The 17,630-nt window shown below is 28.2% G+C and overlaps 7 protein-coding genes across 7 annotated transcripts; 4 read left to right on the forward strand and 3 right to left on the reverse strand.

The window, feature by feature from the left end:
- Nucleotides 1–749: 749 nt before the first annotated feature.
- On the reverse strand, nucleotides 750–2,343 carry T551_03454 (uncharacterized protein; the record flags this gene model as incomplete). Its single annotated transcript, XM_018375717.1, has 8 exons — nucleotides 750–786; nucleotides 834–954; nucleotides 997–1,027; nucleotides 1,076–1,119; nucleotides 1,164–1,740; nucleotides 1,787–2,133; nucleotides 2,181–2,201; nucleotides 2,253–2,343. 8 exons carry the CDS (start codon nucleotides 2,341–2,343, stop codon nucleotides 750–752), a joined length of 1,269 nt encoding a protein of 422 aa, XP_018228066.1.
- Nucleotides 2,344–2,604: 261 nt separating this feature from the next.
- T551_03455 (peptidyl-tRNA hydrolase) lies at nucleotides 2,605–3,213 on the forward strand (the record flags this gene model as incomplete). Its single annotated transcript, XM_018375718.1, has 4 exons — nucleotides 2,605–2,709; nucleotides 2,757–2,834; nucleotides 2,879–2,944; nucleotides 2,983–3,213. 4 exons carry the CDS (start codon nucleotides 2,605–2,607, stop codon nucleotides 3,211–3,213), a joined length of 480 nt encoding a protein of 159 aa, XP_018228067.1.
- Nucleotides 3,214–3,333: 120 nt separating this feature from the next.
- T551_03456 (U4/U6-U5 snRNP complex subunit SNU66) lies at nucleotides 3,334–5,431 on the reverse strand (the record flags this gene model as incomplete). Its single annotated transcript, XM_018375719.1, has 7 exons — nucleotides 3,334–3,776; nucleotides 3,815–4,520; nucleotides 4,562–4,728; nucleotides 4,777–4,878; nucleotides 4,924–5,129; nucleotides 5,174–5,299; nucleotides 5,352–5,431. The coding sequence occupies 7 exons, from the start codon at nucleotides 5,429–5,431 to the stop codon at nucleotides 3,334–3,336; spliced, it is 1,830 nt and encodes a 609-aa protein (XP_018228068.1).
- A 949-nt stretch (nucleotides 5,432–6,380) lies between these two features.
- T551_03457 (V-type proton ATPase subunit B) lies at nucleotides 6,381–8,467 on the forward strand (the record flags this gene model as incomplete). The annotated part of the gene is made up of 12 exons (XM_018375720.1): nucleotides 6,381–6,503; nucleotides 6,582–6,852; nucleotides 6,911–7,008; nucleotides 7,064–7,081; nucleotides 7,125–7,245; nucleotides 7,291–7,310; nucleotides 7,353–7,438; nucleotides 7,479–7,602; nucleotides 7,644–7,794; nucleotides 7,835–8,152; nucleotides 8,195–8,220; nucleotides 8,264–8,467. The coding sequence occupies 12 exons, from the start codon at nucleotides 6,381–6,383 to the stop codon at nucleotides 8,465–8,467; spliced, it is 1,560 nt and encodes a 519-aa protein (XP_018228069.1).
- Nucleotides 8,468–9,618: 1,151 nt separating this feature from the next.
- Nucleotides 9,619–10,800, forward strand: T551_03458 (uncharacterized protein; the record flags this gene model as incomplete). The annotated part of the gene is made up of 3 exons (XM_018375721.1): nucleotides 9,619–9,661; nucleotides 9,709–9,963; nucleotides 10,016–10,800. 3 exons carry the CDS (start codon nucleotides 9,619–9,621, stop codon nucleotides 10,798–10,800), a joined length of 1,083 nt encoding a protein of 360 aa, XP_018228070.1.
- Nucleotides 10,801–11,659: 859 nt separating this feature from the next.
- T551_03459 (uncharacterized protein) lies at nucleotides 11,660–14,623 on the forward strand (the record flags this gene model as incomplete). The annotated part of the gene is made up of 4 exons (XM_018375722.1): nucleotides 11,660–12,439; nucleotides 12,489–13,595; nucleotides 13,638–13,915; nucleotides 13,964–14,623. The coding sequence occupies exons 1-4, from the start codon at nucleotides 11,719–11,721 to the stop codon at nucleotides 14,621–14,623; spliced, it is 2,766 nt and encodes a 921-aa protein (XP_018228071.1). The 5' UTR covers nucleotides 11,660–11,718.
- A 315-nt stretch (nucleotides 14,624–14,938) lies between these two features.
- T551_03460 (pheromone-regulated protein PRM1) lies at nucleotides 14,939–17,336 on the reverse strand (the record flags this gene model as incomplete). Its single annotated transcript, XM_018375723.1, has 5 exons — nucleotides 14,939–15,489; nucleotides 15,532–15,589; nucleotides 15,637–16,383; nucleotides 16,429–16,796; nucleotides 16,844–17,336. 5 exons carry the CDS (start codon nucleotides 17,334–17,336, stop codon nucleotides 14,939–14,941), a joined length of 2,217 nt encoding a protein of 738 aa, XP_018228072.1.
- Between the last annotated feature and the right edge of the window lie 294 nt (nucleotides 17,337–17,630).

A 17,630-nucleotide genomic window follows, 5' to 3' on the forward strand; every position in this document is an offset into this window, starting at 1 on the left:
AAATATTTTAACATAACAAATCGAATTATTGTATCAAAAAAATCAGGAAAATAAGAATTTATAAAAATAATACAAATAACATATTATCCCAGAAATATATAATTTTTTATATAATTAATATTTTTTATTCTATTTTTCATATATGGACTTTTTTCCTTTTTTAAATATTTTTATTGAAAATTCAATATTTTCAAGATTTTCAAAATCAATTTTTTTAAAAAATATTTTCTAAAATTTCATACTTTCTTTTTTTATAATAGAATTCAGAGTTTTAACTATGAATTTTAAAAATATAACTTCATCTAATATAAAATTGTTTTATATATTCATTAAACAGTTTATCTTTGATTTTAATAAACATAACACATTTAAATTAACTTAAACAGAAATACCAAAGATATTTCAAAAAAAAAAACATTCGAATATAATTCTTAAAATATTCCCTGAGTCCTAACCTTTAAATATAAAAAACAACAATCTGCAGCTTCCTTAATAAATTTACAAACTATTTTTTATCAATTATAAAAAAATATTTAATTGTTATAATTTTAATTTCAAACTAAAATTATTTTTTTTAAATATTTTAAAATTTATATAAATTATAGAAAAAGTATCAAAACGAACATAAATACCAGAATAAATTAAAATGTATCGTATTGTTTAAACAAAAAAAAATTTCTATATTTATTAATAATAGGTTTAAAATGGTATTCGAAATATTATTTTTAACAAAAACTGAAAATATAAGGTTATTTTGTAACATTATGTATAGATTCAGAAACATATCTATAAAAAAATAAGACTTTAGAATCTATATATAAACATGACAATACCGAACATTACTGCTACAGACACCAGCCATAGAAATTCTTCCGTCATTTGTTAAATAAATATGATATTCATCAGCAAGACGCTTAACTTGAAGTGGATTAAGACCCGTATAACAAAACATGCCTATCTTTTATGAGTTTTTTAATTTTATATAAAAAAATAAACCTATTTGAGAGGTAATATGTGACCAATCATGCTATAAAAAATTAACTATACTATATATATATATATATATATATAATACCTTAGATTGAAAATCCTCTTCAAGATACTTACGAAGTAATTTCCCTATTACCATAAGTTAGTTTTAGAATTTTATCTGTAAAAAATACTTGATAAAATAATCCTATCTGCCATTTTTTTTAATTCAGAAAGCCATTGTTTATAAAGCTTTTCATTACTTAAAATCTCTACTGCAATTCGAGCACCATGAATAGGTGGATTCGAAATGAGAGGACGTATTAAAATCTTCAACTGACTTTCTACTCGTTTCTTTTCATCCAAAGATTCACAAACAATAGAGAATGTACCAACGCGTTCACCATAAAGACCCATATTTTTAGAAAAAGATTGACTAACACACAAATTATGTCCTTGCTTTACAAAATACCTCAATGCATAAGCATCTTTTACAACATCGCCAGATGCAAATCCTTGATAAGCCATATCAAAAAATACAAAGTGATTTCTTGACTTAATAACATCTGAAAAAAGATGCCATTGGTCTTGCGTAGGATCTACACCTGTAGGGTTGTGTGCAGAAGTATGAAACAAAATAATAGACCCTTGAGGTGCAGATTGAATATCTTCAAGTGCACCTTCAAGATCAAGGCCAATAGTATCTTTATTATAATATCGATATCTATGCACCTCTAACCCTGAATCTTTAAATATAGGTGTATGGTTCCCCTAGGATGTAATTTTAGCCATTAAAAAAGCAAGAAAAGATATAAACCCAAGTCGGTGTAGGAAGATATATTTTTTTACTCGAATAAAATCTATTCAAAAATTCCCCACCTACACGTAATGCACCTGTCCCTGAAATACACTGAACAACTGAAATACGGTTTTCTTTCAAAGGTGCAGAGTTTTCACCATACGCTAATTCTGCTGCATATTTCGTAAAAGATGGAATACCAGAAATCAACGTATATTCTTTATCCAAATCTGCAGCAAAAATATTCTTCTCTGCTTGTTTAACTGAAGGAAGAACATATGGCTTTCCATTATCATCACGGTATGAACCAACACCCAAATTAACTTTTAAACTACTTTTATCAAGATTAAAGACTTCATTAATTCCTTCAAAAACCAATTAAAATATAAGACCAAAAAGAACACAAATATACCTAAAATGGGATCAAGAGGACCTGTTTGTGCCATTAAAACACAGATAAAATAACATTAATCATCTATTTTACCTTGCTTAACATTTGCCCAAGTTGAATTTAAAGCAACTATTCTAAACTTAGGAAAAAAAGCACCAATAGCATATCTTTTAAAAAGACTCATAAAAGATATAAAAAACTAAGTGAAATAAATGAAATCTTTATTATATTCTGATAATTTTTTTCTAATAAATTAGAAATTATTTTTTAAGATCGATTAAAATACTTAGTTAAAATTCAGAATAACATAAAATAATCAGAAAATTAGAGATTTAAAATAAATAAATATATATATATATACTTAAGAGGTATAAGCAATACATAAATATTCTTTTTTAAAGAAAAAAAGGGTTTTTCTTAAAATCAATTAAAATTTTTAAATTTGATGGTTAAAAACACAATTATACCATCAATTGTACCTTGCATCTTTTTCTTTATATTTGGTTATTACACAAAAACATTTTTTCCTCATTCTTTGAAAAAACCACAAGTATAAATTTTATTTAAAACAAAGATACATAAAAATTAATCATAAAGACATATTTTCTAGGATTCAATGAAGAATATAAGCTTGTCTTAGTTGTTAGAACTGACCTGAAAATGGGTAAAGGAAAAGTATATTAACAGCTTTTAAAATAACTAAATATAACTGATACAAGGTGGCATCACAATGCTCACATGCTGCAGTTGCATGTTATAAAAAACTTATGCAACAAAATCCAGAAGTATTCTATAGATTTATTAGAAACAAATTAATTTATAGATAATTGATTTATGGGAAACTTTTGGACAGCCTAAAGTTGTACTACAAGTGGAAACAGAAGCTGAACTGGAAGATCTACGTACCCATGCAAAATCATTAGGAATATCATCATGCATTATCCATGATGCAGGTAGAACGCAAATAAGCCCGAACTCAGCAACAGTGGTTGGTATTGGGCCAGGACCAAGATCAATTATTGATCAAATTACGGGACATTTGAAATTGTACTAAGTATCTATAATCCTATATAATACAATATTATTGTTACTAGAAGAGAAAAAAATAAAAAAATATTAATCTAAATCCATGCATAGCTAGTAAAATACATTAACATATATAAAACATGGTATCTTATTTATTGTATGAAAAAATAGACTGTTGCTCTCTTCTTTTCTCTTCAGCTAGTCTTCTAAGTCGTTCATCTACTTTAGCCTTACCCGAGCCTTTCCCATGGAATTGATGTGATAAAAACTTATATGCCTCTTTTTCTTTTATTTCTCTTCCAAACTCATCATTGTATTTTAACTGAACTACCGGAGTCCAATTTGCAAAAAGCTTTTGTAACTCACGCGCTTCTATCATTGCATGACGTTGATTTTCAGCCTGCAAGTACAACTCTTTCTCACGAGGTGTCATTCTATCTAATTTTCCATTACAACGATCCATTTCTTTTCTATGTCGGGCTTCTTCTTCAAGTCTTTTCCTTAATTTTCTTTGTTCTGCCAAAAAGAGCGCATGCTCATGTTGAGCTTGTTGAATAGATAGTTTCTCATTAGTTTGTTTGTCAACAATACCTAATATAATCAATACATGAAAAGAATATAAGGTATACTTAGACTACCTTTTTGCTTAAGCAAATTAAAAATAACACCAACACCAGAAGTAATATCTGCTTCATCCTCAATTCCTGTTGTTGAAATATTTTGCAAGTATTCAGTCGAATTTGCATTTGGATCTTTAGTTTCACCTAAATAGGTTTCTTCTGCATTCTCAACATTAGTTTCGATACTTTGTATGTATTTAATGTCCTCAGATGGTTTTGATTTTGTTTTCAATGACGTAACTTGAATACCTCGAACAAATTCCGTTGTTTCATCTATTATAAGCCCTTTCTCATCATCTTTATCAGCATTCTCATTTGACTCTTCCATTATCCGCTGTTTTATAATTCTAGCAACATTCTCAGGTTGCAAAACATTTTTACGCCTCGATGCATTTCTTTGTCTAGCAAGGCATGCTTGTAAATCATCATCATCCACAAAAGATACATTGTCAAAATTAAAATCTTTATTTTGTATAAAGCCATTACTCTCTTGCGTAGAACTTTTTACATCAACAGAACTCGTAATAAGATCATGATCAACTTTTGATACTCTAGTTTTCTTCTTTTTTTTCTTTTTAATAACGATTTCAGATGCATCTTGATAATCAGAGAGTACATTTTCTGACGGAGCATGATTTAAAGAAAACGTTTCCTGTAAACTTTTCTTCCACGTTTCATCCTGAAGAACATGAGATGTATCTCCAATCACAAAACCCTTTCCAAATTAGATTTTAAATATATATTAACATAAATTACCTTTTTCACTTTCTCATCATAGTGAGAAAGGATAGTCTTATTTTGTTCTTGGCCAAATTCTTCATCATCATATGCAGAATATGAGGGCTTTTTCTTATTCTCCAGATTTTTTTCAAGTTTTTCTTTTTCAACTAAACCAATATTTTCTAGTTCATCATCACCGGATTCTTAAAAAATATCAAAATCCAAGATACATAACAAAATAAAAAGCATACCATCATTTTCCAGAATCTTGCTATCTTTTAATGTCAAAATCATCTCTTCTCCTTCATTTATATCAACAATATCATGGGACACCTTAATCCCTTCAAGCTGATCTAAAAAATATCAGTTGAAAAAACCCACAAATCCAAGCAAAAAACCAGGTGTATATTCCACTTCGTGAGTCTTTTTTTGTTTTTTAAGCACACCAACCTCAGAACTGCCTGACTTAGTATTTGCACCAGAGAAATCACGCTTCCGGTGTTTTATCACCCAAGAACGCAGATCTAAATCACCATCATCATCATCTGCTTCACCAAGCCCTTTGCCTGTAAAACGTCTTTGTGTTTCACGGGTTTCTCGTGCCCTAGACAAAAATAAATAAATAATTATAAAAAACAGAATAAAAACATCTTTATTCTTTCCTGGATTAAACGTGTCTCCTCTTCTTTAGCTTTAGAAGCCATATATGTCTTAAAATTGGTAACAGCTACATCTTCTGCAGGTGCAGGTGTCTCAGAAAGCGGAGCAAGACCTCTATAAAAAGTAAATACATATAATTGCAAAAAAAACATAAAAATATGCTCACAAAGAACGTCGAAGCGCATTTGTATCCTCTACACTCATAGACTCGGCAGTAGAGCCATCTATCTCAGATGACACTACCATCCGTTTTTATTTAGAGAAAATAAAGCATAAACACCAAATAGAAACAAAATAATAGTATTTCTGCTCAAACAGAGCCCCTCTTAACCCACAAAAAAGCTAATTTCCAAGATTATACACAGAATAACACTTCACCCAAAAATAATGAAACAAAAACAAGCTAAACTAACATGAGACAGAAAAAACAATATAAAAACAAGAAATATACCTTTCCTTCAAAAAATAAACCCGCTGTTTGCACGTTCAATTCAGTTACACTGAAAATCAGTAGTATATAACTTTACAGTAAAACACTGTATTAAAGTATTAAAAAAGATCTGTTCTTTTCTACGAAAAAAACAGAAAATATAGGTATGTTATGTGCTCTTTATATACACTATAATCTTTATAAGACCAGTATTTTTCAGTATTTTTTTCTTTTATTAATATCTTGTCTCAGCTTTAGTCGAATCTATAGAACACACGATAGCCAACAGAATACAGAATTTATTATTTATAGAGGATAATATGAGGTTTGAACGATATAAAATAAACAAATGATTAAATTTTCAAAAAAAAAAAACAATATAAAGAGCACAATAGAAAGAAATTCATGTATTTCTGTATTTTAGGATGCGCTTCAAAAAACTAAAAATTCAGCTTTTGTGTGATGAAAAATAAAGTTAAAATAAAATACTAAATTTTTACAAAAACACATATTTTCCCTTTAAATAGAACATATTTTTTCTATTTTCCTCAATACACTGGATTCATATACATTTATATACATTGGTTAATTCGAGTTTTTAGAACATGTTACCGTGGAAACTCTGCTAACCACTATATTGAGATTACGATATTCTACATCATTTTAACTAAGAAAACTCAAAATAATAAAACATATAATTAACAGGATTTTTGCAGTATTTTCAAGTCAATAAAGAAGAAACTAATAAATATATAATAAATATATATGGGGACTACGTTTAAGATCAACTGCAAGGCCGCATTGCGTGATTACACACTTCATCCACGAATTTCTTATCAAACAGTGACAAGTATTTCAGGGCCGCTGGTAGTCTTAGACAAGGTCAAAGTAAGTGTTTGCAGTTCTGCCATGTGATATTTAGGCTTTTTCTGCCTTCTTTTATACTTTATTGACAATTTTTGCAAGTTTTCCCGCTATAATGAGATTGTTCATTTATACCTTGAAAATGGAGATGTACGAATGGGACAAGTCTTAGAGTCTCGTGGAACAACTGCAATTGTTCAGGTGTTTGAGGGGACATCATCAATTGGCGTACAATCGACAAGAGTAGAGTTTTCAGGCAAAAGTTTAAGAATTCCCGTCTCCGAAGATATGCAAGGACGTATTTTTGATGGCTCTGGAAAACCAATTGATAATGGTCCACCAGTCTTTGCAGAAGATTACTTAGATATCAACGGTATAGATGGGCTTTATATTTGAGCTTCAGACAACTGACTTGGAGGATGTACATGCAGGCTCTCCCATTAACCCCTATTCACGTATATATCCTCAAGAAATGATTCAGACAGGCATATCTGCAATAGACACTATGAGTAGTATTGCTAGAGGCCAAGTAATTTTCTGATTTTCTATAAAATCTCTAACATTGACTAATATTTATTGTATAGAAGCTTCCTATTTTTTCGGTAAACAAATATTCACACAATGCAGCAGCTAATGTATCTGTAGGCTGCTGGGCTTCCACATAATGAAATAGCTGCTCAAATATGTCGACAAGCAAGTCTTGTTAAAAAACCTACGAAAGATGTTCATGATGGTCATGAGGATAATTTTTCTATTGTATTTGCTGGTAAATTTGCAAATAAATAAATGAAAACTGGCTAATAAAGTACAGCAATGGGTGTCAATATGGAAGTATATACAAGGGTATGCTATTTATATATTAATAATGAATAGACGGCACGATTTTTTAAACATGATTTTGAGGAGAACGGGTCTTTGGAAAGAGTAACACTTTTTTTGAATTTAGCTAGCGATCCTACGTAAAAATACCCTTAAATATTTAGTAAACTAATTTTATAGGATTGAGCGAATTATTACTCCACGTCTTGCATTGACTACTGCTGAATATTATGCTTATCAAACTGAAAAACATGTTCTTGTAATTCTTACTGATATGACTTCTTATGCAGATGCTCTTAGAGAAGTACTTGTTCTTGATTATGTAAAATATATTTATGTTTTCAGGTTTCAGCAGCACGAGAAGAAGTTCCTGGTCGAAGAGGGTACCCAGGTTATATGTATACAGATTTATCAACAATTTACGAACGTGCTGGGCGTGTAGAAGGAAGAAATGGCTCTATTACTCAAATTCCTATACTAACTATGCCAAACGATGGTATATTTTTTATATAAGAATGTTAATTCATTTTTTTTAGATATAACTCATCCTATTCCTGATCTTACAGGATACATTACAGAAGGACAAATATTTATTGATCGTCAGCTTCATAATCGTCAAATATATCCACCAATTAATGTTCTTCCATCTTTATCACGTCTTATGAAATCCGCAGTAGGAGAAGGTTTTACTCGTCGAGATCATCCAGAAGTTTCAAATCAACTTTATGCAAACTATGCTATGGGAAAGGATGTTGCTGCTATGAAAGCAGTCGTTGGAGAAGATGCTATATCTGACGAAGATAAATTATTATTAGAATTTCTAGAAAAATTCGAAAAACATTTTATTTCACAAGGTTTATATTCTAATTTTAATGGCCAATGGCTTACCTTTCTAGGTCTTTATGAATCCCGGACCATAGAAGTATTGTTTTATATGTTTTTAAAGCAAACTGATATTTATTAAGGAATCTCTTGACATTGCATGGTCACTTTTAAGAATATTTCCAAGAGAGCAGCTTACACGAATTTCAGAAGACATTATTAAGGAGTTTTATCCACGGACATCTACTAAAAACAGAAACACAATAGTCGAAGATACAAAAAATAACTATGATGATATAATGTCTGAATCTCCATTATCTCAAGAGCAAAACTTGATCGATACCTAATTTCTTTAAATTTCTCCACAATTCGTTTTTCTATTAGAAATATGTATTGCTTTTTTTCAATTTTTACTTTTAAAGAGAATGTATATTCTACTAAATCATATATTTAGTAATATAATATTTCTATTAAATTTATTCTAGTTTTCTAAAATCACATTAAAAAAGTCCTAGTTATACAAAAAACAAATATCCATATCTTTAAATATCTAGTAAGACGAATTCATGCATTTTGATAATAATTTAAAGAGTAATAAATATTTTATTTTGCAAATTCTTTATATTTTATAATTAAATCTGTATCACTAAAACAGCAAGTTAGTCTTTTGATATATGCTTGTTTAACAAAATACACAAAATATTCAAAACAAACACATGAACAAAATACATTTAAAAACCTAATTACAGTTATTTAAACTAATTTTATATAATTATAAATTTATTAACTTTTTTTGATAATTTCTCAATCTGTATAAATATTTATAGATAATTCAAAATACAAAAATATACCTTTCATATTACATTCAAAAATAACTAAATTATCCAAATACACGCTAATACTATTCAAATTGATTCTCGTCAATATTTTTTATTTGCCTTAGATTTTAGATAAACATATACAAAAATAACAACAAAAATAACACTTAAAACACTTGTTTATACTCAAAATAGAAAATTTTAACAATTATTATTATATTTTATGCAAAGTAATAACATACTACCTTTATATCTCCAAGATCCTAAAAACATCTATTTTTAAAATTTTAAACATACAAATACTACTGTAATATTCAACAAAAGGCCATACATAAATTCAAATACAAATTTATATATTTTTTTTATGCTGACATAATTTAGCCAAAAACTATACATGTCTTTTCAAAAGTAATTGAGTATAATTTTCAACTTTATACATGAAAATTACATTCACTCTTATAATACAAATCTAAACCTCTTTTTTCCTTTTTAACTTCTAAATATCTTTCAAAATATCATATATTATCCTGAATTTTAAAATAAGGTCACTGTGGAAACTCACCAGAGTAACGACAACGGTGACAACGGCGGAAAAATCCAACCCAATTATTTATCATTTTTTTATTCCGTCTTTCTTTTTTTTCTCTAAAAAAGATTCAAAATCATATTGTATTATATAAATGTCAGATCCTAATACTATTGCTCAACTTCTCTCAGCATTGGGTATTTTTTTATGTGCGTTTTTATCAAAAACTGACACTTAATTACAGCACAACAACAGCCAGAAACAGCCCCAATAAGAGCTCATATGCATAAGACAGAAGCTTCAAATGTTCCAGTAAACACATTTTTAGGAGAAACGTTAAATGGCATGCTTAATGGGTCATTTAATACAACATCGTTAAATCTAGAACATATACGTCCATCATCATCAGGAACACTTTCATTAGCAAATATTATGTCAAACGTTAACCCAGCATCCCATTTGAGTGTATCTGACATGTATTCATCAAGCAAACTACAAAGTATATTTAATTTTTGGAAATAATCTAGTAAATTTCTAACTCAGGCCTTTAGAGACGCATAGAGCGTCCAAGGAGCTGGGATATGATGATACACGGTCTAGAAGAGACGATTTCTATGACCGTGACTGGAGAGAGAAAGGAATGTTTTCAAAAACGCAACGCCGTAGAACCAAATGTGCAAAAGATCGGTCTATTAGTCCTATACGGAAAAAGTCGTCCAAAAAACCAAAAGTAGTAGAAACAGTTAAGATTGAAACGAATTTTGTTGGGTTGATTATTGGTCGTGGAGGAGAATCACTTAAACATATTGAACAAGAGACAGGTGCTCGTGTACAATTTTATCCAGAGCGAACAAGCATAATGAATCAACGTATGGCAACAATTTCAGGAACACAAGCGCAGGTAGATACTGCAAAAAAGCGGATATTTTCAGTAATCGAAGAAAACAAAATTTTAAAAGGTTTAGCGTCTAGTATGAAGAATAATATAGAAGATATAAATAAATCTGCACAAGAAAACGGATACAGTTCAATTCAGATTTATATTCCAAACAAAGCAGTGGGGATGATAATTGGGAGAGGAGGTGAGTCAATTCGAGATCTTCAGGAACGGTCAAAAACGTATATTAATATTGCACACGAAAATGAAACAATTCATGGAATGCGTCCAGCATATATTTTTGGTACATCGGAATCAATCCAAATCGCAAAAAATATGATTGATGAAATCATAAAGACAGATAGTGTTATTTCATTTGAAGCTGAAAATCCTCCCGATCCTACACTGCAAACACCGAATATTACAGAAATTGCGCAAGAATCGCAAACATCAATATAAGTAACAATTAGAAAGAATATTTCTTTCTATTTTCCAAAGTTTCTTACATATAAGCAGCTGAAAAAATAATGTAATATAATACTTTACAAAATAAGCAATTTACTTTTCAGATAATTCTGAAAAAAATGTATCATTAACAAAAATATCACAAACCACTAAAAAGATGACATAATTATCTATAAAGAAATAAAGTATTCTTTTAGTATGCTTGATTTCAGTTATATATAAGGTAAATGCTCAATGAATCATTTAGAAGAATATACATAATTATTCAACATAATCATTTTATATTTATATTTTCTTTTTGATTCAATGAAATACATATGAAAAATATCACAAAAATACTAAAAATATTATTTATATACATCTTTCTGCAAATAATTTTTCAAGATTTTCACTTATTTTTAAACTGTTTTCAAATATACAGCTTTTAATGTATAGTTCAGTTTAACACTAATCTGTCCTGGTTTATTCAAAAAAATTCTACTCTTCCAAAATGTCATTAGGTATACAAAATGATCAATATTTGTGTCTATATTATATATTCATTATTATCGGATCAAATATTAAATCAATTTTACTTTTTAAATTGTAAATATTTTATATGATTATATTAAGACGATTATATAAATACTGTGTTTTACCAATTTAATGATTTAAGATTAAGTTTAATTTATATCAAAATTATTCTTTATGTTAAATTTTTTCATTTAAAAAAATAAAATATATAGATTTTATATTAGTATTTTAAACGAAAAAATATATGATTTTCATAAAATATTTCATTTTTTCACCTACTTTGAATTTTTCATTCTTTAAGCATCGTACTCGTATTTTAACATTTAATTTTTGTTCAAATATCATAAATTATTCAAATAAAAACACATTATTCTATTTTAACAATAGAAGCACCTTTAAATGACAATTTTCGTTATAACCAAATTTCAGCTATATTTTTTTCCTTTCTCAAAAGTTCAAAAACAAAGAATTTGCAAATTTTATAAAATAAAATATATATATAAAACAAGTTTATCTAGGTTTTCTACATATTCTCATGTCTTAAAATCAAACCCAAGAAAGTCTGATCCTGCTGATTCACTAAAATCAGAATTAGAAACACATGAAAAATTACAAAAGTCAAATGATAATATCTCTTTTAAAAGTTCATCCTTTTTAAAAACACTTTCTAGTAATAATAAAAAAAAAAAACGTAAGGGAGATCAATACGGGAATTCAGCTAAATCTATCTATAATCCAATCATTCCAGAATGGTTTTTAGAAAATAATGTTTTTTTATATAATTCTATCAAATCAGAAGAGCCGGACTCTAAAACAAAACAGGATATTTCCAATTCTGATTTATATGACATACATGTGTTTGATGATCACTTTTTTGTCACTAAAAGTTTAATTAAGGAGCTGATGGCACATTTAAATGCATCATTTATTTTTAATCCTACCAAAAAAAAAGAAAACAATTCATCCAGAAAAACAAATCTTATGTTGACATGCCCAGTTGAAGGCTCTGTTTATTTTTTAGATTCAATAGTTCATGAAATCTCTAATTTGCTTGAGGCAGATCTTATAAAAATTAGTCCGCAAGATTTAGAAGATCTTGTTGGAGATATTTTCGAAGAAGGTGAATTATAGTAATATATGATATACTAAAGCTATAGCTATAGTTATAGATTGCACTGAACTGTTAAATACTGGAGTTTTTCCAAATCTTTCTTTTACGACTTATAATAAGAAGTTATCAATTCAGGAAAATAATGAAACAGAAGAACATGAAGATATCGAAGAAGATGATACTATTTCTGAAATAAATTTAAATCATAACACTGGAAAGAAAATAGTTTTAGGTCCAGTTCTTCAAGTTCTTACTGCTTCTTTATCAAAAAATTCAAATAATAGAGAATTCCATGATGTGCTTCAGTCGTTAAAACATATTCAAAATAATGTTGGATTACATGAAAAACTTTCCTTAATTTTATCGAAGTTGTTAGTCTCAAATTTAAAAAAACAAAAAAAGCTTCAATCATTAACTCTATCTACAGAAAAAGCACCTTTATATTCTCAAAATAAAACAATAATTTATATTCAAGAATATTCTTCATTAATTAATAGTATTTCAGGGAATTATGTTTTAAAAGTCTTATGGGAAGTTGTTCATCTTAAACGTAAAAAAGGAGAGAATATTATTATTGTAGCAGGGTCTCACAAAGATATTATTGATCGTGGAAGCGTAATACGAGACAATATGTTTTTGCCTATTGAGCAATTTTATAGAAATATATTTATAGTCCCAGTAACATCAAAAGATCAAGATAGCTTATATATAGACAAAACGTTTAATAAACATCAAACTATGCATATTAAAGAGATAAACATAAGGCACTTAAATTCTCTTTTAAAACGACGATGTGGTGTTAAGTTTGAACTGGATATTTCTAAATTTCTTCACAGTGACTTAAAACTTTTCCCTAATATACAAAATGAAATATGGACATTTGATTTTATACATAGAATTATTTCTGTTGCTATAGGGTTATATAAAGGTTCTAAAAACAACCAAGAGGTAATATCTCTTAATACATTGGATATATCAAATGCAATTGAATTAATTAAAGAAAATAATGAAATAAAAAAGACATGGGAAGCTGCATCAAAATACCAACAGGAAAAATGCAAACAACAACTAGAAGAAGAGAGAAAGAAAAAAGGATTTATTGATTATAATAGTTTAGACTGCAATAAATATGAAAAAAAGTTACTTTCTGGTGTTGTTAACCCAGGTACAGTTATTTTTTCATTATTTATATTTTAAATTTTTCTAGAAATGATCTCTGTTGGATTCGATTCTGTAAGAACTCCACCTTCTACTAAGAATATTCTTCAAACACTTATTTCATTACCTCTTAAAGAACCAGAAGCGTTTAATTTTGGCGTTTTATCTCGGAATAGAATATCAGGAGTTCTTCTTTTTGGCCCTCCAGGTAGTGGTAAAACACTTTTAGCAAAAGCAGTTGCAAAAGATTGTGGTGCAAGAGTTTTAGAAGTTAAAGGAAGCGAAATTTTTAATATGTATGTAGGAGAAGGTGAAAAAAATGTTAAAGTACAATTTATTGTTCATGATTTTTAATTTATATTAATTTTTTAATAGGCTATTTTTTCTTTAGCTCGAAAATTAAGTCCTTGTGTTGTTTTTATTGATGAAGTAGATGCTATATTTGCTTCCAGAAGATCTGATTACAATAATCCATCACATCGAGAAGTAATAAATCAGTTTATGTCAGAATGGGATGGATTGATTAGTCAGAATATGGGAGTTATGATAATGGGAGCTACCAATAGACCTTTTGATCTAGATGAAGCTATAATAAGAAGAATGCCTAAGAGGATTTTAGTCGATCTTCCAACAGAAGAGGATAGAAAAGAAATCCTAAAAATACATCTTAAAGATGAAATATTAGCAGATGATGTTAACTTTGACGAATTATCTAAAAAAACAATTCTTTTTTCAGGATCCGATTTAAAAAATCTATGTGTTGCAGCAGCATTAGCATCAATAAATGAGAATTTGCAAAGTGAAAATACAAATCGATCTTATTCTAGAATTTTAAAAAAATCACACTTTGAAAATGCATTAAATGAAATTACTAGTAGTATAAGTAACGATATGAGTAGTTTAATTGAATTACGAAAATGGGATGAAAAATATGGTAAAAAGAAAGATATATTTAAAAAAACCTGGGGATTTGGAGATATTAATGTTTCGGATTTATCAAAAGTGCATATTCGTAAATTAGGCGATAATATATAGAATTTATTTTTTTTGCAATATATATCAAAACTCAATTTTATAAGATTATTAAATATGTATAATCAAATTTAATTTATTAAAATTTTTAATTTTTTGATAAGTTCAATTTTAAAAAATAAATTATTATAGATTAAATTTCAATATATTTATCAGTATCTATAGTATATATAATATAGTTGATATATTGATGACCTATTATATAATTATCAATTTGCAATCAAGTTTTATATAAAAATAATTTTCCAGATAAAATATTAGAAATTAAAACTCGTAGTTATTCGAATTATTCAATATATAAATTTTACTAAATGCTTACTATTCTCCATAACATTTCTTCATATTACCATCATTTGTTTTACATTGCTCAACTTGATCTGAAAGTGTAGATTCGGGTAAAGGTAAAATATAATCATCAACTACAAAAGGTGTTTTAGTAAAGTCAGAAGGTAACTCTTGAGTTTTTTTTTCGGTATTTGTACTGTATTGCTTATTCCTAGGTGGCAAATAATCATACAAAACCTCTTCTTTATAAACAGGACGCGAACAACCTTTTGATGGCAAATGTGCATGTGTTCCTCCACCCATTCCTCTTATATTAGGTCTCCGGGCAAATGCAACTCTAAACAAGCCCATAATAAATATTAAAATCCAAGCGCATACCAGTGCAAAAGATATTTTGGCTTCAAAAACAATAGATTTTTCGTATCCATCAATTAAAGTATTCAAAAGTAAATAAAACCTTCTACTTAGGTCTCTAGATGTATTTATAAAAGCAGTGTGTGATGTAGAATTTTCAACAGAAGTTAATATATTATCTGGAACATAAGGAAACGATATACGAGTATTTTGATGCATCCATGTTAATCCTAGAATTATCAATAAAAGAATAAAAAACTATATGAGAATACCTTTTTCGATTCCTTTAATTTTTATCAAAAACATACAGTTTAGCACATCAAGAATAGGCTATGTAGCACATCAATATTAAGGAATACATAATATTCTAAACGTACTTGATATAAAATTGTTCCCCCAAAAGTTTTCTTAAGACTACTTTCTGTAGTATCAACAAAAACATTCAATGTATTATTTATATATTGAGTACTCTGATAAACCCATCCAAAAAGAAGATTATTCATATCAGCGCTTGTTTGATTCAAAACATCATTTACATCACTTGACCATTTAGAAGAAATTTCTTGAAAATTTCCAACAACTAATGAGGTCATACCTACTTCTGATAAAGAAGTAGGTGCATTTTTTTTTATTATCATTAAAAGAGCAATTTGAAGTCCACAACTTATAATTCCTAAAATTCCAAGACCCAACACAAATAAAGACGATGGATGAAAAATATATGACAAAAACCAACGTGTTAAAACCTTATGATGTCGATCTTTGAAATTTTGTGAAAATTTAATACCCACCAACGTTGACAATGGAGAAGTAACAGTAAGAATAAATTCAGTAGGGTCAAATGTTTTGTTAATAGAAAAAATAGACCAAACCATAGCTGCTTTTGACTGTAATTTTTTCCAATCCCACCATTCTTTCAGAGCAAAAGGAATTATAGCCAATATAGCCAATATTATTATAACAATCAACATAAAATGAATAGCACTATAAAAACTATTGACAAGCTTTTTAAGAGAAATTTCAATGTCCTTATTATTATAATATCCTAAAACATTATTTTCAAGAGGCACAGGTAAAAGAGAAATATTAAAAGAATAATTTGACAATGTGTTATTAATAAGTTTCTTAAAATGTAAACAAATATAATATAAAATGGGAAAAAAACTTACTCTTAACTGGAAAAAAGGAAATATTATTGTTTCTTTTGTAATACTCTTTACAGGGTCCAGAGATATTTTATGTTGAAGTTTCCTTAACTCATCATCATAATTTTCTGGAATAGTAACATTAGCAAATTTATTTACAGAAGATATAGTAAGAGGTGGCAAATTGACACTTTTCCCTAGAACCTTAAGGGTTTTTTCAATAGTAACCAGGATAGATGAAAGCCCTTTATTAACTTCTTGAATACCAGAAACAACATCTTTCTCAATAGACTGAAGCGCAAAATTTACAAACTTTGTAACTTTTTCTACAACATCTGCTACAATATTTATACCCCCTTTGATAGATAATTCTAAAAGACAAGTCCAAGTATCTACTATAATTTAAAAAGAATATATAAATAAATAAAATAACACATACGTGTTACCATTTCAATAAAAAACAAAACGATATTTTCTAAACCAACCAAAGTAAGCAACAAGACTTTGTTCAAAGCCTGAACACTATTTTCAACACTATGTGCAATAATTTTATTAGTTCCTATTGCCATTAAGCGTGGCATAGTAGCTAATGTGCTTGCCGAATACTGAATAAGAGCATATCCATCTTCCATTCTATCCCGAACAACATTTATATCTTTTTTAAAAGAAAGCATAAAGAAAAAAAGCCGAATAAAAATAAGAATAAGTACAATTGTCCATTTATTTACCCAAACCAATGACAATCTAGCAGGCAACAACAAATAAGGCACATTCCTATCTGGTGGAGCATAATTCATCTGAGATCTTTGGTAATTTGTAAAATCATTGGGATTTTTTTCCCATGTATAATTATACTTTTCATTATAAAAACGTGATGGTGCCTTAGGAAAAACATGTGGCGGATACTGTAATCGATTTTGACAAGAACCCATGCAATTATTATCCATACACTGTATATTATGAACAAAACTGTATGTCGCCCGCGACATATATATTAAAAAATATGGTTATATAAAATCAATAAATCAATAACATCTAATTCGATCCTCATATATCATAAAAAGCGCTTCCTATAAATCACATGAAAACACTAAAAAGCATTAATTTAACAAAGAGTTTCTACGTTTTAAATTATTCTTTGTTATTAATTTTGCACTAACTCAAAATTTTAAGCTCCAAAGCGATAAAGCCTCCTTAAAAACAAAAAAAGAAAATAAAACAATTAA

The sequence above is a fragment of the Pneumocystis jirovecii genome, assembly GCF_001477535.1.
Source record: "Pneumocystis jirovecii RU7 chromosome Unknown supercont1.17, whole genome shotgun sequence".
NCBI lineage: Eukaryota > Fungi > Ascomycota > Pneumocystomycetes > Pneumocystales > Pneumocystaceae > Pneumocystis > Pneumocystis jirovecii.